General features: G+C 34.7%; 2 protein-coding genes across 2 annotated transcripts; one reads left to right on the top strand and one right to left on the bottom strand.

Annotated features, from left to right (window-relative positions):
* Positions 1-454: 454 nt before the first annotated feature.
* Positions 455-11,293, bottom strand: LOC133200340 (proteasome subunit alpha type-6-like). The gene is made up of 7 exons (XM_061336159.1): positions 11,139-11,293; positions 9,733-9,827; positions 7,015-7,096; positions 6,092-6,247; positions 5,539-5,717; positions 4,114-4,208; positions 455-642 (listed from the first exon to the last, which is right to left on the bottom strand). Exons 1-7 carry the CDS (start codon positions 11,212-11,214, stop codon positions 585-587), a joined length of 741 nt encoding a protein of 246 aa, XP_061192143.1. The 5' UTR covers positions 11,215-11,293; the 3' UTR covers positions 455-584.
* A 389-nt stretch (positions 11,294-11,682) lies between these two features.
* Positions 11,683-24,267, top strand: LOC133172429 (adenosine 3'-phospho 5'-phosphosulfate transporter 1-like). Its single transcript, XM_061307315.1, has 3 exons — positions 11,683-11,742; positions 18,294-18,514; positions 20,910-24,267. The coding sequence occupies exons 2-3, from the start codon at positions 18,304-18,306 to the stop codon at positions 22,010-22,012; spliced, it is 1,314 nt and encodes a 437-aa protein (XP_061163299.1). The 5' UTR covers positions 11,683-11,742; positions 18,294-18,303; the 3' UTR covers positions 22,013-24,267.
* Positions 24,268-25,133: the final 866 nt, after the last annotated feature.

Below are 25,133 nucleotides of genomic sequence, written 5' to 3'. Positions count from 1 at the left end.
GGCAAATTTTGAGATTGTTCAATGTCGCTCCCTGTACCAAATGTATTTTGTACAGCTGGGGAACAATACCGATATTCCGGTATTGTGGTATGTTGACAAAAAATATTGTATTGTAATACCATTATACCAAGAAAATGCTTGGACTCAAGAATTCTATCATAAAATATTACAACAAAGAAAAGTTGTCAGAAAGGTTTGCGATCGTGCTAAGCTGTTGTATGGGTGTATTTATTTGCATAACTAATTCAATCAACAAGATATCTTTTATCATTTATCATAGTTATGTATATTCTGTATGTAAAAGGAAGTTAATATAATAAGAAAATACCATTTCAATTTTGTTGAAAATATTGCAATACATATCACAATACAGTTAAAAATATCCCAATTCGAAATCTCTAGCCAATACCCAGCTCTAGTATTTTGATAAATTTTAGAGACAATACAATGCAAATGAATGTCATGTATTTATTTAAGATATATCAACATCGCAAAATGCAAGGACATTAGACTATTGTTTTTTTTTGGATCATGATACATTTGTATGTCAGTAATAAGACTCAATCATTAAGTGTGCAGATCCCTCAGTCCTTTTCAGCTATGGCTACAAGATGTTGGTCAATTTCTTCTTCTGTTAATTTCCTGAAATATTTAATTAATTTTTTTTAATAACTGTTTATGAATCAATACACATCTCAAAATAGAATACAATTCCATTTTCAGCACTTGGTACACTACCACATCTTTACATGTATACATCTATATATAGCAAAAGATTCAATGTATTCTGACACTTAGTTTTTTGATACATCCCAAAAATGTGTGCGTGAATATCCCCTAACTCCCCAAATTAATTCATTTCTTTCTATCTCCATGATCTCTGTGGAATAATATTCTCCTTTTGTGGCTACCTTATACTATTCAAGCTGTATGTTTTGCACATCTTTGCTCATTGTTGTGTTAATATACGATACCTTGTACAAATTATACAGAAATAGCATTAGAACTTGGTGTGTCTAATTCATCTAAACAAAAAATAAAATTGTTTTCAAACCAATAGTATTCACGCTAAAATATGCTCAAATACATATTTAAAGAAGAATATCATTTGACCTTGACTTTGAGGTATTTTTAAATAACTACTAAGGCCTGTTCTAGAATTAAATGTGTAACGACTGAAAAGGAGAAAAATGCAGCGGACCAGACCAAGATTCGAACCCAGACCCCCTGAATCTCCAGTCAGGTGCTCTACCAACTGAGCCATCTGGCCACCGGCGATTGAACCTGTCTGACCGCCACAAATGGGTGGAAGCCTCGGACGGCATCTTTATTTTATATTTATCCATGGTGGGGTTGAAGCTTTTTTTTTTGGATGGGTGGTTGGTGTGACTGAAATAGAAACTGATGCACGGTTGGTCTAAAAAGAATAGAAAATGAAATTTTGTGGATATAGTATTTACTGTATTGTGGTGAATCTAAAAAAATATAAGCAAGACTTCATTAGCCATCGAGGTTGGCATTCCTTCCATTTTTTAAATGACATTTAAAGGGACATAAATGAAATGAGTTCCATGGGCCACAGTGCTCACCTATTTCACTATGGCCCTTCTGTTCTTCAGCAGCAGATTTTTCTCCCTATATATTCCTATGTAAAACTTAACATATTGTGGCCCCACCCTACCCCAGGGGGCCAAGACTTTAACAGACTTGAATCTACACTACCTAAGGATGCTTCCATATAAATATGACTGATCATGGGAACAAGATTTAAAAATTTCTTCCGATACAGTTGAACTTCAGTATCTCAAACACTGAAATCTCAAATACCATGGATATGTTGAAGTGATTTGGAAGTCCCAACCGCTTATTCTTTAAGTATTTTAAACTCCATATCTCGAATCCTTGGATATCTCAATTTTTTTTCGTGGTCCCATCGAGTTCAATATATTGAGGTTAGACTGTATATATTCCTATGTAAAACTTTGCTTATTGTGGCTCCACCCTAACCCAAAAGGTCATGATATGAACAAAACTGAATCTAAACTACCTGATACTTCCAAATAAATATGACTGATCATGGCTTTGCTGTTCTTGAAAAGAAGATTTTTAAAAAGATGTTTCCTATATACTCTCATGTAAAATCTCCCATAGTGGCGCTACCCTATCCCGGGGGGGGGGGGGGGGGTCATGATTTGAACAAAATTAAATTATCGTCTTCACAGGAATATGGTATATAGTCTAGGGGTGTAACGAAATGGTTGAAGCATATCTTAAAATATTGTGATTTGCAGGGGCTGTATCAGCAGGGTTGTTCATAAGAATTGAAATAGAAGGGAACATTTTGAAAGTAGAAGGGTGTCTTGGGTTCCTATCCTACTGGGGGTTGTGGGGGCAATGTCAGAATAACAGGGGTATTAAGTCATTATAGGTGGGGGAATTCCCTGGCCCCTGTGTCTTAGGAACAACCCTGGTACATGTATCACAATATGTATCACAAATTTTTATCTTTCATATTTTTTTGTATAATTTGTCTCTGGAACTTCCTATTACAAAGTGAAAGGATAAAAGTTGTAGATTATTTCATCAAGTTCACAAATACATTATGTAACATTTAATAAGCTCTGAGCACAATAAAAACATCATAAGTAAATGAAGAAAATCACTTTTAAAGGTAAAACTAACAAGGAATAACATGAATAATTGTTTAAAATGTTATATATCATGATACACAGGTACATGAATTTTGTACCACAATCCAGTACAATTTTTTTGGTGTATCCCTGTATACTGATAAATCGTTACACCCCTAGTACATACAGAGTTGAAGTATCTTACATTCTTTGGACTATACACTTCCTCTCTTTTGTCATTTGTAGAAAATGCATGATGTGAAAATTTTCAATTCTTTTATTGGTTAAAATGCTGTTCAAGGCTAGGGAGATAATTTTCTGGTGATCTACCAACAATTTTTCAAGATATTCCATCTTAAAAAAAAAAGAAATCGAAAAAATTGAGCCCCCCAAAAATTGAAACTAAAACTTTATTTTTTATAGCAACTATTAAAAAGCTTTTCTATATTTTCTTGGGTAATAGAAATCACATGCAAACAAAAAAATTTGTGTTTATTAATTTTTTTCTTTGTTTTGCACTGTCTTTTGTATGGAAGGAGCTGTCGAAGAAATGCAAAGCCAAGAATCACAACAGAATAATACAGTCTGATAGGTGTATTGTTTCAGGTGACTGTTTAAGGTTGTTGCTAAAGACAGCCAAGCTTTATGAAAAAAGCTATACTTATAACACATCTGTAATCTGTTGTTACGTTATCCAATCTCCCAGTATGCAGAAGCTATACTTGTAACACATCTATATTCTATAGTCTACTAAGTTGTTACATAATCAGATCTCTGGGTATGCTGACTTTACCTGAGCCAGTTTTCCCACGTGTGGCACGTGCCGTGTAGGTGACCTCAATAGCATCTACTAACGTGAGGAAACAAGTTAAAACAAGTCTATTGTCTGGGCCGGCAATATATTTTTTTTTTCAACTAGTACATTACAATTGGACTGAAATTTAATCAATTCTTTGGATAATACTGCAGTATGAATTATTTCTTTATCATTTTCTCTCTATCATGACATCTTAAAGAATGGTCCATACAAGAGAAAAAATGTCAAGTTTTTGACATTTTTTTCACAGTTAACTTGCTCATTTTTTACAGCTAGGATTTATCAAATGACATTTTTTATGGGTGGTTGGCAAGTAACAAAATTAAATTAAATGGGTGGTGGGGCATGGGGAAAATATTTTGGAGGTGTTTGGGTGAAAAAAGTGCCCCCTCCAACACACACACATTTAATTCTGGAACAGCCCTAATATTCATAAACTAAAGTTGTTTCCCCATTATCAAATTATAAACTTTTGACATTCATTTCACTGTAATTGTTTGAGGCAAGGTGTGGACACCTGAGGTGCTCAGATTTCACATGTTGAACTTCATAACATAGAAATTAATTCTATTTATTCTTCATCAAGTTTTCAGTTAACAAACTGTGCCATTTGAAACAAGGTACATACAGTTGTATGTACATGGATATAACTGTAGGTGAACATACTTGAAATGCTGATTCTCAGTAGTTACCACCCCCACTTCTATTTCTGACGACTTGAAGTCAGCTGAGAGTACTGTTGATAAACAGGTAATAGCAACCTAAAACAAAAAAAGAAATGGAAAAAATAAACTCATATAAACTGTGGTGACATTTCTAAGCTCCAAAGAAAATGAAACACAATAATTTAAGCTAGTTTAAATTATAAAGACAACTGCTTCTTCAATAAAAAATGGAACTCAGAATTGGTCATCTACAAAATTACTTTGTTAAAAATAATTTTGATACTACAATAACATACAAGTACCAGTACTCTGAAATTGATATTGAAACATGTATTAAAAAGATGCCCGAGTTTCTGACAATACATGTACCTATGTAGTCTTTGGAAACAAGATCTCCAACAATCTGTTGGAATTCCCATGGGTGCTTACTGTGGCCCTTTATTAGCAGAAGTGTTTTCGTTTCTTATGAAGCAGAATTTATTCAAAAACTTCTACATGAAAAAGAGAAGTCTCTTGCAGTGGCCTTCAATTCGACATTTAGATATATATCGATGATTTATCAATTAATAATATTTATTTTTCATCACTGATTTGATGTATCCCACAGAACTCAGAAGAAATGATACCAGAGACTGACACATCTGCTTCATATTTGGATGTTACTAGAGAAAGACATTGATTTATTTATAATGCATTAAACCATTACCACCTGCATATGGTGTTTATATCTCCCACTCAATTCTATACACAAGAGCATATTCTGAGCAATTTCTATGCTGAGACAGGTACTTATAAATGAGTCATTTAAAGTCAACATTTTGCAAATTGTGTGGTTGATACAATGACCTTATTTCCAAATACAACTTGTTGTTAGGTCAAATGTTACTGACATTTTTAATACAAATTGTGAGGTCATTATTTCCATACAGATTTATCCATTTAACCAGGCAAGACAAAAAGCTCATGGCAGGTGTGATCAGTCCACAGGGGATGCTTACTCTTTCATAGCACCTGATCCCACCTCTGAAGTTTTCAGGGGTATGTGATTGCTCTGCTCTCAATTTGTATTGTTTATTTGGACTTTTGAGCACGATTACTGTTTGTGATCTTCATATTTCATATACTCCCTCATATTAAAACACAGTATACCACTGCATGCTGCTGTACACAGTCACATCAGGAAAGTTTGCCCTGGGTTTAAGCATATTTATCTTTAAATAAATTGAAAATCACTTTGTCTTTACTTGACAGGTCAGACTCTGGATTTTGAGGATCATCTTCTGAGGCTAGATAATTAATCCTGTGAGTGATCTGCTGTAACATTAAGACTCTTTTCTATAATAATATACAGACCCTTCCAACAACTGCTTAACATTTTATGAATGTCAGCTAAAGACTAAAATGTAAATTTAAAATGAAGCCTTACTTCCACTGCCTCATTATATGTAAAGTCTTGCTTTTTCTTGATTTTCTTTTCAAGGAAACTGTTGGCCTCTAGTTGTTTGACCCCTGCTGATGTAGCCTTATAGCCAGAATAGTAGCCAGCAGGATCTGTCTTAAATACCTGTGGTCCATACTCAGCATCGTATCCTATCACAATCATACCTATCAATAAACAGTAAATCAAAATTTCAGAAAAACTGTCTACATCTCAATGGACCCCCTGAATGTAACTATGTAATATGTATAGTATCTGTTTCTCATAAGGAATATATCTAAACCAACTTTTATTCCTGTGCAATAATGCAACCTTCTTTTACTTGCAAATATTTCTTGTTGTAAACCATTTGCAGTATTTAATTTTGTATTTATACAGAATGTTTCCTCAGTTGTGAAAACTGATAGTTGCTGATGGATCTCAAACCGAGAAATCTCAAGTGCTGGCAACAGTTGTCACAAATAACAGTTGGTTTACAGTAGTATTTACAATCAGATATTCTATGTGCACCTAATCCTTCTGTACTAAAATTATCACATACTGCAACCAAGTGGCCTCATCTCTGCACTTTGTGTGTAGACTTGAGATATGTCTGCCATCCGTTTACAGAGAACATCCACTGGAATCTCGTATCCGTAAGTATACTTCCATTTGGCTGCTTCATATCGAGCCCTCTGTACTTGTGAACGGCTGTCAGCTAAAATTCAAAATAGGCCATGTACTATAATCTCTCTGACAAAGTTTGAATTGTTATGCAAAACTTCATTGTTGATTCTGTTCAGTTTTTTTTTCCCAATGGACATAGATGCTGTGACCTAAAACTAAATTGTACAAATTGACAAGAACTTCTTTAGAATGGACATCTTCAGGGTTAAAGTCCAATTTCATCATTCTAAGGATGTTTTTGGACTTTTTATCGTTTAGTGCATGATAATTCAGCTAGTTTATGGTAGCTAGTTTATGACTGGTCGACATAAAAAATTTTAAACTAATCACAATGCTTGGTTCAAACAGACACCTACTTTTGTAGTATGGTGCTGTAAATTCAGAGTAAATATGCCATACCGAGCTGGCAAAATTAGAGGAAACAAACGTTTAATAACATGCATAAATTTTTGCAAAAAATCCAAATCTTTATGGTTTGCTGATGACCTTTAATGCATTTCTCTGTGTAATATGTAACTTATTCTATGATTATAAATTAACAAAATTAGAATGAGAAAATACAGTTGTACTTTGGGTATCTCGAACACAGATATTTTGAATACCGTGGAGATGTCGAAGTGACTTCTAAGTCCCACCTTTTCATTCTCTAAGTACCCTGGATATCTTGAATCTTAGATATCTTGAAGTTTTTTCTCGGCCCCATCGAGTTCGAGATAATGAAGTTTGACTGTACTATGAATTCAAAACTATAGTAGGCATTCAAATACAAAGTTTCAACTTCACTTTCAGAATACCTACCAACCATGCCTGTCATAACACAGCCTAGATTTTCTGTCAGTTGAAACAAATGGGTCACTGTATCAGCATCCAATAATTTATCCTGAAAGTAAAAAAAATAATTAAAAAAAAAAAAAATTTAAAGCTGGTTACACTACTGGTTTAAACTTGAAATTGATTGGTGCAGGTGCATCTACAAGATTTGCTTTCTGAATTTTGACTGATTAAATTGGAACAAAGGAATAGAATTTTGTCTTATTATTGTGCTTTTGATAATGATGGCAACATTTCACAATATTGAAACATGATGTGAATGCCTGTAATCTACACATGTTTCATATCTCTCTGAATTAAAACCAAGACTGGAAGCATAGTTGTATTTTTTTTAGAAATTCACACAACATACCATTTTGAGTAACCATAGCATGAAATTAGCTAAAATTATCATTAGCATATCTTGATCATACTTGATGTAGTTTACACTTTGACCAATGTTTTGCTAAATCAAAACAGAAGCTGAAGATGTAGAATAGTGAAAAAACAGACAGATACATGGACCTCAAACACTACCAATGCATAATCTACTCTCCTGTACAAATTGATCAGTAGAGCTAAACACAGGTAATCAAAGATTACAAAGCTCACTTTGAGGAATGCCATCTATGACTGAAGGCAAAGTATCATCAATGTGTGGGTTCCCTAGGGTCACATCCATCCAAGTTTGGTCTTGGTAAGATTTCAAATTTCTTGGGAAAGGACATGCTAAAAATCATCACCTGGAAAATGCAGGTCAGGTCATCCTGGTAGGTCAGATGCTGCATCTGAAGAATGCCTAATAAATGTACATCATCCATGCAATTTTTTTTAAAGAGGACTTTATAAGTACTTTGGAATGGACCTGCTCCAAAAACTTTAATTTGGTTACTCATCTGGAAATGTAGGTCAGATACAGCATCTGAAGCAAGTCTGGTAGGATTCATCTCTAGATGCATCATCCATGCATGTTTGGTCACCATAGGGCTTACAGTTACTTGGGATTGGACCTGCCTCAAAGTTCATAGCATGAAGTTCCTTACACATTTGATTTGTGCCATATGGGGATGTTCTGCTATTCTTCCAAAAGTGCCTGATGCATAGCGGATGGAATTTCTGGTGGATTTGGAATGTGTCAATATTTATTTTAACATGTCCCCACACTTGCTCTATTGGCAAGAGACGGAGACTGTATGAGGGCCAATGTAACATTGGTGAAGACACTGTGAAATCACATATTTTTTGGGGGTCAAATTTTTGAAGTTTGAAGAAAAAATATTAGTTTGGGGGATTTGATTTTGTGGTTGGGGAAGTGTGGTGTAGTAGTAATGTATGTGAAATTTTACATTTCTTGGTGGACATGAATTCGAGGGTCTCTTCATATCTCGAAAAAATGAAAATTAAACCCCCATGAAAATTAGTGATTTCACAGTAATCCATTTCACATTGTGCTACCTAACACCTTTAAAGCATAACAGACAGACAGACAGATGGATGGACAGACGTACTGATGGATGCAAAAACCCAACACTATACACCCCCTGCTTTTCAAGTGGGGGGGGGGGTATAATAATTATTAATATTAAAAAAATTTACATTTAATTGGGTTGCGTTTCTTTTGCATATGTGAACAGTGTATATTCCTAGATCCTAGATGAATCATCCATGCAAGTTTGGTCACTAAAAGGTATACAGTTACTTGGGAATGAGACCTGCTGAAGAAAAATGAAGGTCAGCTCCAGCATCTCAAGCATTTCTAGTAGTATGCATCCCTAGATGCATCATCCATGATAGTTTGGTCCAGTTAGGGCTACATCGTTACTTAGGAGTGGTCATGCTCCTAAAACTCTAACCAGGATAAACCGAACACCTGGATATGGCATGAGTTCATCTAGACTTTGTTGAGGTGAGCTAAAAATGTGTCTCCAAAAATTAACATTTGTTAATAAATAATTGTTTCTTGCTTTTTATGCTTTGATTGTTCATTTTCTCCTTTACAAATTCCCAAGAAGTGCAAATGATTTTGAACCACCATCAAGTACTTGTTGATCTAATCCACATGAACTGTAAACCTCTGTATAGTTGTGTAAATGCTAGGGTGGTACAGATCTTGCAAGAATACAAGTATTTGTATATATTCCAACAGATAATCTACATAAAATGGTAAATTCATAACATACCAATTATTAACATGATCAAAAACACTAAAAATCTTAACGAGAGGGCCTTGAGTTACACATAAGAGAGCTTCAATTCATTTTACAATATGAGGCCTGTTGTTTTTAAGTGCAAGATTAAGAAATAACAACATCAAAGTTTATATTGGCTGCTATGTAAAAATTTGGATTCCATTTGCAGTCTTAATCTACAACTAATTCTATAATAAGGGGCAATAATTTTATCAATACTGAATCTTTACAGACAGATAATAATATGTTCAAGCTAGGTTTATAATTTTTTGCTCAGCTAGTACAGATTTTTCACAGCCCTACTCTCAACATTTCTTAAAAATCCTTAACTGGAAATAAAAATACAGAAGGGTACTTGTACCAATAGTGGTGGAAATTACTGTTAATATAGTTTTGAAGAAGAAAACAGATTTTATTTTTTAAAGATTAAATAAAAAGAAGAAGAAAACAATGAGACTATTTTTTTTTTTAGATTAAATAAAGAGTTAACAGACATATGCCCCCCTGGCTTACTTACAGGCACTTTCTTCTGGGTAACTACTACAGCACAATCCTTTCCTCTGATGGCAACAGAAGTGAGCCCTCCTTGGTTTATGGCTTTAAATGCATATTCTGAAATGTACAATATACAGTTAATAGATACTAACAATGAAAATAAGTAACATGTAATCAAGTTAGAGATCAGCGATTTTTTTTTCTACCGACTGGGAATAGGTCTGGTATTGATTCAACTGGGAAAAACAGCGTAGAGTAAAGGGGAATTTTCTGTCATGTCAATAAATCAAATTAATATTGCAATTTTGCATTTATTCTAACCTCATTACCTATTAAGCCACACTTTAAAGAATAAACAAGTACCCCGGTATTCATTGTTTTACAAATTAATGCCCCTTGTTCTCATGTTGTCAAGTTTTCAAGTTGTCGAAAATGTAAGACACTAGCATGACTATGCTGTCAACAAAACCCATCCTGCCATATTACTACTGATCTCTTCTTTTGATTTAAAAGGAAATGAAATACTGTGGTTTCATCAATATTCGTGGGTATCAATTTTTGTGGATTTAGCAAAAATCACAGTTTCAAGGATACGTAAATTCGTGGATAATGGTCATACAACCAAAAAAATCACAATTTTCATTTTCTATCTCTCCGTATGCTGTTATTTAAGACATTAAGAGTACGTGAATATTTAAAAACAATCACTAACAGGTACAATCTCTTTAATTTATAATTTATTTCCTTCTCATCTGTATTTTTTAAAGTTGGAACCTTCAAGCATTTACAACATAGTATACATGCATGATATAACAATAAACGGTGAGGAATTCCAAATATGATGGACCTCTCCATTGTGAGACTATGAGATTGATGGGCCTATTAAATATCGGATATTGAAAAAGTTTATCATTAAAATAATACCACCGATTAGTATATACCCCGCGTTGACAGATCTACATGTTTGTGTTGTTTGTTTATCTCCGAGCAGAATATTTAAATATACTGAATCAAAAGTGCCAGATAATTATTATGTAGTCATATTTCTTCTTTTTCTTTAGGGCCAACAATCAAGTCACAGGTATGTCAAACTTGACACAAGAGGCAAGTAGGCTCTGAGGTCGCCTGAAAATCATGAGTTTCTCAACAACTCAGACTGAGACTGGAACTTGAGAACTATGCAAGATTTTGAAAGAAAAAAAAAGTACTGAAAACCACCTTCACAATCATAATGCATGAAATCAATGGTGGAGGTGTCTGGGGACATTATGTGTAACAGGAAAGGAGAAAACGCATGGTGTTACTGGGCCGTAATGTCCGTGGGCCGAAGTGTATGAAGTGTGTCTACAATATTCTTAGCAGAGATATTTCGAGCTAAACCGACACTCACATGAACATTGTACTTTTAAAAGCTTTTCTATTACTTACCAACTTGATAAAGTCTACCCTCTGGTGAAAATATTGTTATGTGTCTATCAAAACCCGCACTGCTTCCACGAGACATAATGGAAAAAAATCAAATAACAGTTCTAGATGAAAAATTCACCAAATGATTTTGCTTTTTTTCTTTCTGCACATACAGAGCTAGCTTAATAATGCAATGAGTTTTTTCATTAATTATACTAGGACAATAAAAAAAGAGAAGAAAAATATCTTCAATGACAGCACAAATTCATGCAAGAGAAATTAGCAATGTAAGCTATAGTGTTTTACTTAAAAAACATACTACAGTTTCGTATTTTCATTTACTAGAGTTGGTTAAAACTAGTAAAATTTCTAAACACAATCTCAAAGTGTTGAATCGATTCTCGAGGAATGCCCAAAATAAAATGTAATACATTATTTATATTAATATATTTTTCCTTGTAGTATAGGTATTTACTTATCTTTAAAATATCTACAAACACTGAGACAGAAGAAAATATAGTTGTTTGTTAATCCCCGCAAACTAGATTTACACTGTCTTCAAATGACAATGTGTCGGTGAAGAGAACACGTAGGGATATTTATTACTTGTGCCTTTTTGTGTCAGGTAAATTAATGATCGATTACACTCTGGGCTCACATGTAATGTGTGTAACAGGTTGACCATGTGGAAGGTGAATGCCACCATATGGGATAGAAAAGTAATAAAATAACTTTTTAAATAGCTATAATGAAACCAAGTCACCGCAGGTAAAGTATTTATTGCAAGTCTCTTTCAAAAACTGTATAAATATCATAGAAGATCAAATATAGATGCATCATAATGTTCTGTATGCATTATATTTATTTATTGGTTACATTTCTTTCTGCATGTTGTTTGTATTTATCTGAAGGAAGTCAATCTGCTACAACCCTAATCACTGTACTGTAATATTATGAATATTTATAAGATGCAAATAACTGCAAATGACATTAATTACTTAAATAAAGAATAATATAGTTATTTGCAATTCTCAAATCTCTAGTAATCTGAGTACACATTGAATATGGAACTTTAGCATTCTACATGTAGCCCTTTTTTCATTAAGCACTTTTCATTCTTAGTTCTACTCAAAAATTTGCACCCACATAATATGTTGACGGTGCAACCGTTAGGGTGAGCGCAGATACCTTTCAGTTTTAATTTAGATCGGGCTCGTCAAACTGCATGTGACATTTGCTACGTCTAGACTCTGATGTCATATGTTTGCTGCATTATCAAAACGAAGTCTGAACAGTGATAATTTTAATCAAGAACGTTAGATCTATACTATTTGTCTGCTATATATATTCATTAAATCAAGGTGAGTTTATTTTTTCTTGAATTTTTGTTGCTACCGCGAGAACGTAGTTTGCGACGAGATGCAATTCACTAAGCATTATGGGACCACAGGTAACTGCGGAAAAAAATTCATTTGGATCAATGTGTAAAGTCCGAATTTTCTCTTCGCCCAGGCGTTGCTTTAAGAGCTCACAGTGACAGTAAGTTCGCACCGCTCGCTGCGCTCGCTATTAAACATTTTAGCTCACCTGAGCCAAAGATTTACTGAGTTAAATATGCTGTTAAAAATTGTATTATGTGTTGTAACTTCTTGGAATAACCAATATCTTAAGTCTCAACCCCTTAGGGATAGACATTTAAACTTTCAGACTGACTTGCCCTTCAGGCAAGTGATCTCAAACTTTGACTTGTCTGAATGCAAAACTTGGTTGCCCAAAATTAGGAAAGAACTTAAGGAGGTTGGATCCTGCCATCAAAAGTAATGAGAATTTTTTATCAAGTATATTTTTAGAATTTATACACATAGCTTAATTAAAAATCAAAACAAAAATTGGGGGTCAATGCACTTCTTTTGGCACTACAGAGCATTTAGTTTGACCTTTTTGCACTGTAAATAGGGGTGCAATGATACACCAACCTCACGATACGATACGTATCACGGTATTCAGTTCACAATACGATACGTATCACAATACGTGTCAAGGTTAAGAAGTCTTTCAAGTTTGTCATAATACTTTTTTTAAAAACTTGACAGGGTTATATCAAATGTTCATATTTTTTGATAATAATTAAAATATCATTTTGTGAACTTGAATTGGATTGATAAGTAGAACAATATTCTAAACCAATGACGAACATTTATAGGGAACTACTGGGACCTTTCTTAAAAATCTTCCTTTTAAATTGGAATGAAAAAGGAAGACATTCATTTTTTTATTAGCTCACCTCAACAAAGCTGGGGGAGCTTATGTAATACCCTCAGCGTTGGTGTCGGCGTCTGCGCCCCAGGTTAAGGTTTTTGGAGCAGTTTTCTTTTCAAGTACTTCTATGGCCTATATTAGTCAGAGATGCATGGAGGATGCTTCTAGTGTGTTTCGTTGTACCAGTCAAGGTTTCAGATGCTGCAATTTCAGCCAAAGAATGACCAGGTTAATGTTTTTGGAGCAGGTTAAAGTTTTTGGAGCAGGTTAAGGTTTTTGGAGCAGATCTCATTTCCAAGTAACTATAAGCCCTATATTGACCAAACTTGCATGGATGATACATCTAAGGATGCACACTACTGAACTTGCTTCGGATGCTGATCTGACCTACATTTTCCAGATGAGTGACTAGGTTAAGGTTTTTGGAGTAGATCTCATTTCCAAGTAACTATAAGCCCTATATTGACCAAACTTGCATGGATGATACATCTAAAGATGCACACTACTTAACTTGCTTCGGATGCTGGATTTGACCTATATTTTCCGGATGAGTGACCAGGTTAAGGTTTTTGGAGCAGATCTCATTTCCAAGTATCTATAAACCCTATATTGACCAAACTTGCATGGATGATACATCTAAGGATGTACACTACTGGACTTGCTTCGGATGCTGGATCTGAGCTATATTTTCTGGATGAGTGACCAGGTTAAAGTTTTTGGAGCAGATGTCATTTCCAAGTAACTATAAACCCTATATTGACCAAACTTGCATGGTTGATACATATAAGGATGTACACTACTGGACTTGCTTCGGATGCTGGATCTGACCTACATTTTCCAGATGAGTAACCAGGTTAAAGTTTTTGGAGCAGATCTCAATTCCAAGTAACTATAAGCCCTATATTGACTAAACTTGCATGGATGATACATCTAAGGATGCACACTACTGGACTTGCTTCGGATGCTGGATCTGACCTATATTTTCCGGATGAGTGACCAGATTAAAGTTTTTGGAGCAGATCTCATTTCCAAGTAACTATAAGGCCTATCTGAACCAAACTTGCATGGATGATGCATCAAGGGACGAACAATCTCAAAACTTGCTTCGGATGCTGGATTTGACTTACATTTTCTGAATGAGTGTCTAGTTTTAAGTTTTCAGATAAGTCCATTCCCAAGTAACTGCAAGCCCTATCAGACCAAAATTGCATAAATGTTGCATCTACGGATGCACACTCCTAGATTATTAGTTTAGTGTGGGACTTTGCCTTACTTAAAGACAACATTCGTTGAGGTGAGCTCTGTAATCTCTGATTACCTATGTTTCCTTTTATTTTCGTAGAAAACCAGTTGTCATATTTCTCATGTTTTAGTCAACAAGGCAGCAAATTGTCATCGAAATACACGCGTGAATTACCATAGAATACGTTAAGATCTAAAGGGTTTATCATTTGTCTTAACATCTATAACTTTTAATCACATTAGGAATGAAAAAGTCCTTCTCTGTGTTTAATCTGAGGTCTGTAAGATGCTGGAAATGAGTTTAACTGCCGTTAATGCGTTATCGTCGACCTCACTTTTTGCGCGAAAGCCATTTTGAAATTGTAAACAAAACAAAACGGATGATTCGGATAATTCTGGACTGATTGAACCGAACCGCGATATCAGTTTAGGGTATCGTGAATTGAACCGTGGAAAAATATACCGCTATATATTGTCAAATGGTTTATCGTTGCACTCTTAACTGTAAATACGTCTTGCACATAAATCAATTTTTGAAGTTTTTCTTCCAATATTTTTTATTCAAATAATAAGAGTGCAACGATAAACCATTTGACGGTATATCGCGGTATATTTTTCCACAGTTCAATTCACGATACGCTAAACTGATATTGCAGTTCTGTTCAATCGATCCAGAATTATCCAAATCATCCGTTTTGTTTCCTTGTTTACAATTTCAAAATGGCTTCCACGCAAAACATGAAGTCGACGATAACGCCTTATCTATTATATCGGCAGTTAAACTCATCTCCAGCATCTTACAAACCTCAATATTTAACACGGTGAAGGACTTTATCTAATTCCTAATGTGAATAAAAGTTATAGATGTTAATACAAATGATAAACCCTTTAGATCTAAACGTATTCTATTGTAATACACGACATCTCATCAGCGTGTATTTTGATGAAAATTCGCTGTCTTTTTGACTATAAATGTGTTAACACGAGAAATATGACAACTGTTTTTCTTCTTAAATGAAAGAAATAAAAGAATGAATTTCTTACTATTTCATTCCAGTTTAAAAGGAAGATTATGAGGAAAGGTCCCCATAGTTCCCTGTAAATGTTCGTCTTTGGTTTAGAATATTGTCACAACTCAAAGATCTACCTATCCATCCAATTCAAGTTAACAAACTGATATTTAAATTATTATCAAAAATATGAACATTGATATAAACCTGTCAAGATAAGACTTCTTAACGTTGTCATGTATCGTGATACGTATCGTATCGTGAACTGAATACCGTGATACGTATCATATCGTGAGGTTGGTGTATCTTTGCACCCCATCAAATAAATTATGGGAACAAACACAGTCCTATTTCATCTTGAATAGACACATTAAAATTTGTGATAATGAAAAAATTTTCAAATTACTCTGCATGTTCAATTATTTCACCTTTTTGCACTCAAAAAATTTCATTTTTCTGGCATTAGAGCTTTAACAAGCAAAAAAATCATTTGAAAGTAATGACATTTTACTGAATTTAAGAAGAATGGTTAAAAGTATCTTATATATTCAGAAAAGAAAATAAAAAGTGGGGGTCTGTGAGGCTGTTAATTTTTAGATATTACTAAAATAGTGCTAATTTTAAGCTTAAAATAGGGATATTTTTTTCTTGATTTTCACAATATATTTGCTATATTTATCAAATATGATGATAGAATTCATGACAGTTTATTTAAAATATAATTTAGGACCAGTATAAAACAGTTCACTGCATAAAATAACTCTGTGTGTAGACTGCATGTAAAAATAGGAATCCAAACTTAACATACTTTGAATACTTTGAAAGAGAAAAAATGATCATTTTCTTCTAAAAAACCTTCCACCACAAAATATAGTTCCTCACTTAATGCTTTTAGAATGGAATTTAATCATGGAGTTTTAACTGAAAATATAGTTTAATTGGCATTGTAGAATCCAATTTTATTGCAAGAATTAAAACATTATGCAGAATTTTTTGAAATATAGGTTAAGATATAAATCTGCTCAAAAGCTCAGGAGCGAACCTCGTTAAGAAGAAAATTATTAATTACTGTGAATGTTATGATAAGAAAAAATGTTACTAAATACACTGTCAATTTTGCAAGTTGAGCTACCTGAAAAAATGTCAATGCATGCTGCTTTTGTACATAAATGTATACTGCTGTACTTGTAAATTTAACCTGTTAACACACACTGCCATGCAACAATAATCCTCCGTTTCCTTTTAATAAAATTCATATTTTTAAAAATTATTTTCGGTAGGATCCTTCAGGCTTCTGTGATTCATGATTTTCAGAGATAACTGTGAAGCAACGCTTAAGGAAGATAGTTGCTACGAAACATATATCTTATCTTGATCAGGATACATCGTGTGACACTGTACCTGCCTATATTCTGTGCTTGAATATTAAATAATCTAATTTCCCAATAAGAAGTTGACAAAATTTTGTTAGACGTAGAAAGTATTTACTACGAAAGAAAATAACAAACCCAATTTTTAAATGAGCGGTATAATCCAGAAACACTACCAAGGAATTCCGAATGCAAAAACATTGTCAATCAGGTGTGTGGCGGAAATCAAGGGTTCAATCTATTGATTTAAACTGTTGTAAACTAAATAAATATGTACATTTGTATGAGAAAAATTCACTTGCCCAATCAGAAAAGTACGTGGACAATTTCACTTGCCCAAACTGAGAATTTACTTGTCCCGTTAATGTCAATCCCTGCCCCTTGCAAATATATCAAACATGTAACATGGCCAAGAGCTTTTGTTATACCCCCACTTGAAAAGTGGGGGGTGTATAGTGATGGGGGTGTCCGTCTGTCTATTACACTTTGGGGAACACATCTCTTAACTGCAACTCCTCTTACACCACTGAATAAGATTTAATGATACTTTCACAGAATCTTTGTTACACAGAACCATTCTGCACCTCCTATTTTACTTTTTGATCGGGCATTTATTTTGGGTTTCCAGTAGTAAAACATAGACTCTTCCATTTTTCAATAATATCGAGGGGTACCCATCTCTAATCTGCAACTCCTCTTATACCCCTGAATAAAATTTTATGATACATTCACAGAATCTTTGTAACACAGTGCCATTGTGACCTCTTATTTTACTTTTTGATTGGACACATATTTCGGATTTCCAATAGCACATCATAGAACACTGCCATTCTTCTATAATATTGAGGGGTACCCATCTCTTATCCACAACTCCTCCTATACCACTGAATAAGATTTAATGATCCTTTTCACAGAATCTTTATTACATAGTGCCCTTGTGCACCTCCTATTTCACTTTTTGATTGGACACTTATTTCGGATCTCCCATAGCAAAACATGGACTTTGCCAGCAAGATGAAAATCTAATTTTAATAGGCTACATATTTTGCTCAAGTGAAATTTAGTAAAATCAAAACTGTGTCAATGGTATTGTTTTTTTTAAATACTGGTAATCTTTTTGAAATTTGTGTTTATGTACAATGAAACCTGTCTTATCTGACATGCACAGGGGCACAAATGTTTTAGTCTGAATAGACAGAGTGATTGCACAGGTATCCGATTAGTCAGTTTTTACTGTACAGTATTTGTAATTGGTATTAAAATACACATTTATTTTGTCATTTTGTTAATTTTAGAACTGCTGTAATGGCAGGACTCTGGTGCTTCGGATTGTTGGTCGTGAACTTCATTGTACCGTGTGTACTGGGGACCGAATCCACAACAGAACAAGGCAACAATCTGGTGGACTTCTGGATCATTCGTTTTGTCATTAATCTTCTGGGATATGCCACTGTGTTTGTACCGGGTGCTATCATCATCAACTATCTGAGGAAAATTAAGTACAATGAAACGGGAGGCAAGTTCAGGTTTAATTGCAGCTTACGTTTAACAATGTTGTGATACACTTGCTTGAAAATTGGTTGCTGATTATGTTAGGAAGGCAACACCAACTTTCAATCTAATTAAAATTATATCTTTTAATCTGCTCACATATGATCGCTACACAAAGTAGCAATTATGAGTTTGAATTTTATTCAATATTGAACATCATCATAATTATGCTGTAAACCCCCCCCCCCCCCCATACACACACACACACTTTTTTTTTTAGCTCACCTGAGCTGAAGGCTCAAGTGAGCTTTTCTGATCAAAATTTGTCCGTTGTCTGTCGTCGGCGTTGGCGTCGTCGGCGTCGTTGTTGTCGTAAACTTTTCACATTTTCATCTTCTTCTCCAGAACTACTGGGCCAATTTCAATCAAACTTGGCACAAAGTATCCTTGGGTGAAGGGGTTTCAAGTTTGTTCAAATGAAGGGCCACGCCCTCCTCCAAGGGGAGATAATTACGAAATAGCAAAAAATTAATGGCATTATTGAAAAATCTTCTTCTCAAGAACCAGTGGGCCAGGAAAGATGAAACTCATGTGGAATTATTGTCAGGTAGTGTAGATTCAAGTTTGTTCAAATCATGACCCCCGGGGATAGGGTGGGGCCACAATGGACGATCAAAGTTTTACATAGGAATATATAGGAAAAATCTTTAAAAATCTTCTTCTCAAGAACAGCAAAGCTATGATTGGTCATATTTATTTGAAAGCATCCTCAGGTGGTGTAGATTCAAGTTTGTACAAATCATGACCCCCGGGGGTAGGGTGGGGCCACATTGGACGATCAAAGTTTTACATAGGAATATATAGGAAAAATCTTCAAAAATCTTCTTCTCAAGAACAGAAAAGCTATGATTGGTCATATTTATTTGGAAGCATCCTCAGGTGGTGTAGATTCAAGTTTGTACAAATCATGACCCCCGGGGGTAGGGTGGGGCCACATTGGACGATCAAAGTTTTACATAGGAATATATAGGAAAAATCTTCAAAAATCTTCTTCTCAAGAACAGAAAAGCTATGATTAGTCTTATTTATGTGGAAGCATCCTTAGGTGGTGTAGATTCAAGTTTGTTCAAATCATGACCCCCAGGGGTAGGGTGGGGCCACATTGGACGATCAATGTTTAACATAGGTGTACATAGGAAAAATCTTCAAAAATCTTCTTCTCAAGAACAGCAAAGCTATGATTGGTCATATTTATGTGGAAGCATCCTCAGGTGGTGTAGATTCAAGTTTGTTCAAATTATGACCCCTGGGGGTAGGGTGGGGCCACAATGGACGATCAAAGTTTTACATAGGAATATATAGGAAAAATCTTTAAAAATTTCAAGAACAGCAAAGCCACGGTTTGTCATATTTATACGGAAGCATCCTCAGATAGTGTAGATTCAAGTTTGTTCAAATCATGACGACCACCCCCCCCCCCCCCCCCCCCCCACTCCATTTTTAGGGTAGGTTGGGACCACTTATGCATTTAAGCTTTTCAATACTAAACTGATTTTTCCTTTTTTCCTAGCCACAGTGCTCAGGTGAGCGAAGTGGCCCTTGGGCCTCTTGTTCCAAAGATAACCTTTTAGGCTTTTACTGTTGAAAATGTTCATTGAAAAGCCTGTCCCCCACCCCCCACTTTTGGTTACAATATAGTGAAGTCAACTCTTGAAACACTCTCTACCATCAGTTCAGACATTCACCTCTGTTGTTGGCTTGGATATATACAGTGATGAGCATGAGAAATAGTGCATTTATTTTAATTCATTATAATTAAATGCCTGCACTAATGTTTGTCCTTTAGTGTTATATATACTAAATAGATCTAAAACTATTAGTTGAATTTGAATAATCCTTGGAATATCATGTTTTTTTACTTTATGTCAAAAATCTTAACTCTTGCAGAGGTGTCTGAGAGAGTAATGAACTAAAACTCTGCATGGGAGATTGCTTTTGATAGTGTATAAATAGACTTAGTTTGTGAAAAAAGTTGGCACCATTTTTTTTCCAATCTAATATAAACATTTATATAGTAAATAATTTAATTGTGGAAAATCAAAATGTTCTGGTAATGCAAATGCAAAATAATGCTTATGACCCTGATGTGACAATCTGATAAAAATGAAATCCTTTGATCTACTCATGTAGATAGCTACTTTTGAGAGTAGCAATCTACCTTAATGGATCAAAGAATCTGATTTTCATCAGACTGCCTAATGGGATAAATTTTTTTAAACTATATATTAAAGTGTGGTAAATACAGCAAACCATCAAAACAATTGACCAAATAATTACATGTTCATGTATACAGATGATCACTGGGTTCTGAATGCACACAATTTAATACCGAGCCTTAATTAAGTATTTTTACTGTTTAGGTCATGGTGTGCTACAGGATTTCCTACGGAATCTAGCATTTGGTAAGGAATCTACTCTGCCCTTAACACAGGAGGAGGATTCTGGGAAGAAGAGGGAATCCGGTGAGGAATCATCTGTCCAGCGAGGCCTTACATTACTGTTCTGTGTGGCGGGACTGCAGGGGTCGTACTTAACATGGGGTGTTCTTCAGGAGAAAATTATGACTTCAGAATATGGACGCACTGAAAGCTCTCAAGGAGAGTACTTCAAAAACTCCCAGTTTTTAGTATTCATCAACAGAATATTAGCTTTTCTCATTGGCCTAGTGGTTTTACTTGTAAAGTCTCAACCCACACATACAACACCATTATATAAATACTCATTCAGCTCCTTCTCCAACATAATGAGCAGCTGGTGCCAATATGAAGCACTCAAATTTGTTAGCTTTCCTACGCAAGTAATGGCCAAAGCCTCCAAAGTCATTCCTGTGATGCTCATGGGAAAAGTCGTGTCTCGGAAGAAATACGACTACCACGAGTACTTTACTGCTGGACTGATCTCGGTGGGAGTGAGTTTGTTTTTACTGACGAGCGGAGATATAACGCGACACAAAGGAAGTGTGACCACAGTATCGGGAGTAATACTGCTGATGGGGTACATGGTATTTGATAGCTTTACATCAAACTGGCAGGGAGAACTTTTCAAACGTTATAAAGTATCCTCCATACAAATGATGACTGGAGTGAATCTTTTCTCTTGTCTCCTGACTGGAGTCTCCCTTATAGAACAAGGGGGTTTCTTTGAGTCTGTAGCATTCATGACAAAACACCCAGATTTTATTTTCCATGCTATAATTCTAAGTCTATGTTCTGCAGGTGGCCAACTGTTCATTTTTTACACAATTGCTCAGTTTGGACCAGTAACTTTTACCATCATAATGACCATTAGACAGGGATTGGCAATTCTTCTGTCGTGTATCATATATGGGCACCCTGTGACTTTAGTGGGCATTATGGGCGTTCTTATAGTATTTCTCGCATTGTTTTTACGTATTTATGCTAATCAGAGGAAACGTGCCCTTCAGCAGAAAAGTCAACAAGCAAGTAACCTGTCCAAAGTTTGATAAAATGATTATGAACAATAAGTTTGTTTTATACTCACATTTTTAAAAATAAGTTTGGCTATATTGTTGGTATCCCTGTCCGTCCGTGTATCACACTCTCTCTTCATTTATCACAATATATTTTTAGAGGTTGTCAAACAAATTTTCTTTGCATATGACTGGCCTGGTCCTGTAGATGTGAAAAAAGTTCTTGAATATTTGATTTTGATCCAATGAGGGGCATAAAGGGGATAATTAAAAGAGTTGACATTGAAGTTGTCTTAAAGTTATTGTGATAAAGTGGTGTATTTTTAAACATGATTAGTCATGTCATGAAGATGTGCAATAATATTTCAGAATTTAGATTTTTGCTGCAGGGGTTCAGAAGTGTTTTCCTAATAAAATTTTTATCATAAGAAATCCTTTAACATTATGGGTTTTAAAAATTTGATTCCATCAATGAACAGTGATTCTGCAGTAAGGATTTTGGATTCTGCTGCAACCTCAATTTTCCAGAACAGTAATCGAGATAAATTCTCTAAGCAAGTCTGTTCCAATGTAACAATTTCTATCTTGATCAAGCGTAATTCATGATTTACAATGTGGGTGATTACAATGTGGATCACTGGATGATTACAATGTGGATGATAACAATGTGGATCACTGGATGATTACAATGTGGATGCATACAGCAGATTCAGATTCTGCTGGCATTTTATACTTTTGAGAGAGTGATCAGAAAGATATTTTTTGGAGCAGATCAATTCCCAAGTTATTAGAAATCCTACCTCGGCAAGTATTGAATACAGTATTGGGATGCATATTGTCAATTGTCCATATGCTCCTTGTAACCTACATTTCAGGACAAGTAATCAGGAAGATTTACTTCAGCAGGTCTGCTTCCAAGTAACTTAAGATCCTTTCTCGGCCAGTTGTGTACAAATCTTGTCTCCCAAGAAGCTTACCATATTCATTTTTCAAATACTGCATTTGACAGACTTTTTCAAGACAAATGGACTGAAATTTTGACAGTATTAAATTCCATTCTCAAACATACATTGCTACAAAGATACATGATGATGCCAATTAAGGTTGACCACAATTAAGCATGCTTCAAGTGCTGTGTTTGGCCTACATAAGTGAATGATCATGTTAAACCTGTTAGAGAAGGTCGTCCAAGTATTAGAATGACCAACATTGTGGGAATGGCATTTCATAGAACATACACTTTAGTGCAGATGCTGCACATTGACTAAAACATTAACATGTACAAATCTAAGAGGGAAATGGGAGGGTATTCCAAACCCTCCCTGGGATTCTCAAGTTATTTAATTTACATGTATATAATGAATTAACCCCCCAAAAATAATCTTGGGTCCCAGCTGTTGGAATCAGACCCTTTTTAAGTTGGTGAGAAGAGTCATTAGACAAATGAATACATGTATTATTAGGGAATTTTCTTTAATTAAATGCCTTAGCCTCAGAGTCAAATAGCAGAGTGGGTATAAACTGTCACTTGTAGTTTTAATTTATTATGGTAGATATTTATGTGATAGGTAATGTACCTGTGGTGCTCTGATTTTGGTTGTATTTTCTGTCAAGAAATGACACACAAACATAGATCTTTCTTTTCTGAATCTCATTTTTTTTGTAATACTCATTCATTTTTAGAACTTGTCTAGCAATATTGAAAGAAATATAAAATTTTTGGGATTGAGACTTCAAATCAATAACAATTGAGACTTAGTAATCTCCACCTTAATTCTCTTAAAGGTCTCTTGTACAAATTCAGATTTCTAAATGAAGCTTTACATGTAATTGTTAATTAGAACTCAATAGATCCATTTATGTAACAGAAACATGAAAACTTTTTTTTTTTTTTGCTAAACAGCAAGAAAAACAAGGAACAGTCCTCCTCATGATTATATAATGCATTGAAGGCTTTGATCAGAATTTGTAGCCTCCAAATGTTTTTATCTTTTTATGGTTACTTTTCAACTTCTATACATTTTTTAATGTGCATGGAAAGGCTTAGTTTTAAAAAACACTTGGCTAGTTGAAACATTTCATGAAAATGTTCGAACAAAGAATTATGTATAGATCTGTTATATTCTTTCAAATATTTTTTTTGTATGCTGTGCATACATGGGTGTTATAGCAAAAGGGTGCTTTTTTGTAGAAAATACATGAATGGACATGTATATATTTGAACTGGGAATTCTTATAGATATTTATAATTACTGCTGTTAAACAATAATAAATAGTTTTCCAGTGCATTTGGTTTTGAGTAATGTTTGCATACTTGAGGAGTATAGCATTTCAGAGAGTGTTCACACTACAGAAGACTGATGTTGGCCATTAATTGTACTATCACATATCAAGCAATGAAGCTAATATGAGGCCCATGGGCCTTGATGGTCACCTGAGTATCATTAGTTTCTATTGATATGACCAACTCCTATTAATATAAAGTTTGGAACTGAAACTGACATCTGCTTGATGTCTAGGAGCAAAGAAAATTTTCAAGACAGTGCAAGAATTTTGATGTTGGCCACATCTGGATCAGACTGAGTAAGCCATGAAATTAAAAAAAATTGCTTTCCTTTATCCCTACATACCAAAATTGGTTGAAATTAGTTAGATATTTCAGAGAAGCTGAAAAAGAATGATACATGGCACACACCCACACAAGACATAAGACAGCAGACAAGAACAGATAACACCTGAGTATATGATCTAAATGTGGGCTGCATCCATGATTTTATATGAGCAAAGAGAAAAGCTCTGGAATTATCATAAATCATAACTAGGCAGTGTTGCTTATACAAGCACCCCATGATTTCATATTGATCAAGACAAAATTGACATATCCAGAAAGGTAGAATCTTTATCTGATGGACATTCAAATAGATTTGAACCTTTTTGAAGCAGTTTTAATAATGCATTTTGCCTGTATAACTCCTGATTCACTGAGTATTCTCTGAGTACTGGAAGATCTGCTGGGCATCATGGTAACAATGGCTGCCTGTTTTTAGCTCTACTGGTCAGAGACTAGTCCGAATTATCTGACGTTTTCCAGGCTTCTAGTCCTCACCGATATCGATGAAAAGAAAACATCACTCCACATTTGATACAGGACTTG

Source organism: Saccostrea echinata, unplaced genomic scaffold (assembly GCF_033153115.1).
Source record: "Saccostrea echinata isolate AGI-Se365-2 ecotype Australia unplaced genomic scaffold, CSIRO_AGI_Sech_v1 ptg000002l, whole genome shotgun sequence".
NCBI lineage: Eukaryota > Metazoa > Mollusca > Bivalvia > Ostreida > Ostreidae > Saccostrea > Saccostrea echinata.
The sequence above is the reverse complement of the archived record's forward strand: the minus strand, read 5'-3'. Positions and strand labels throughout refer to the sequence as shown.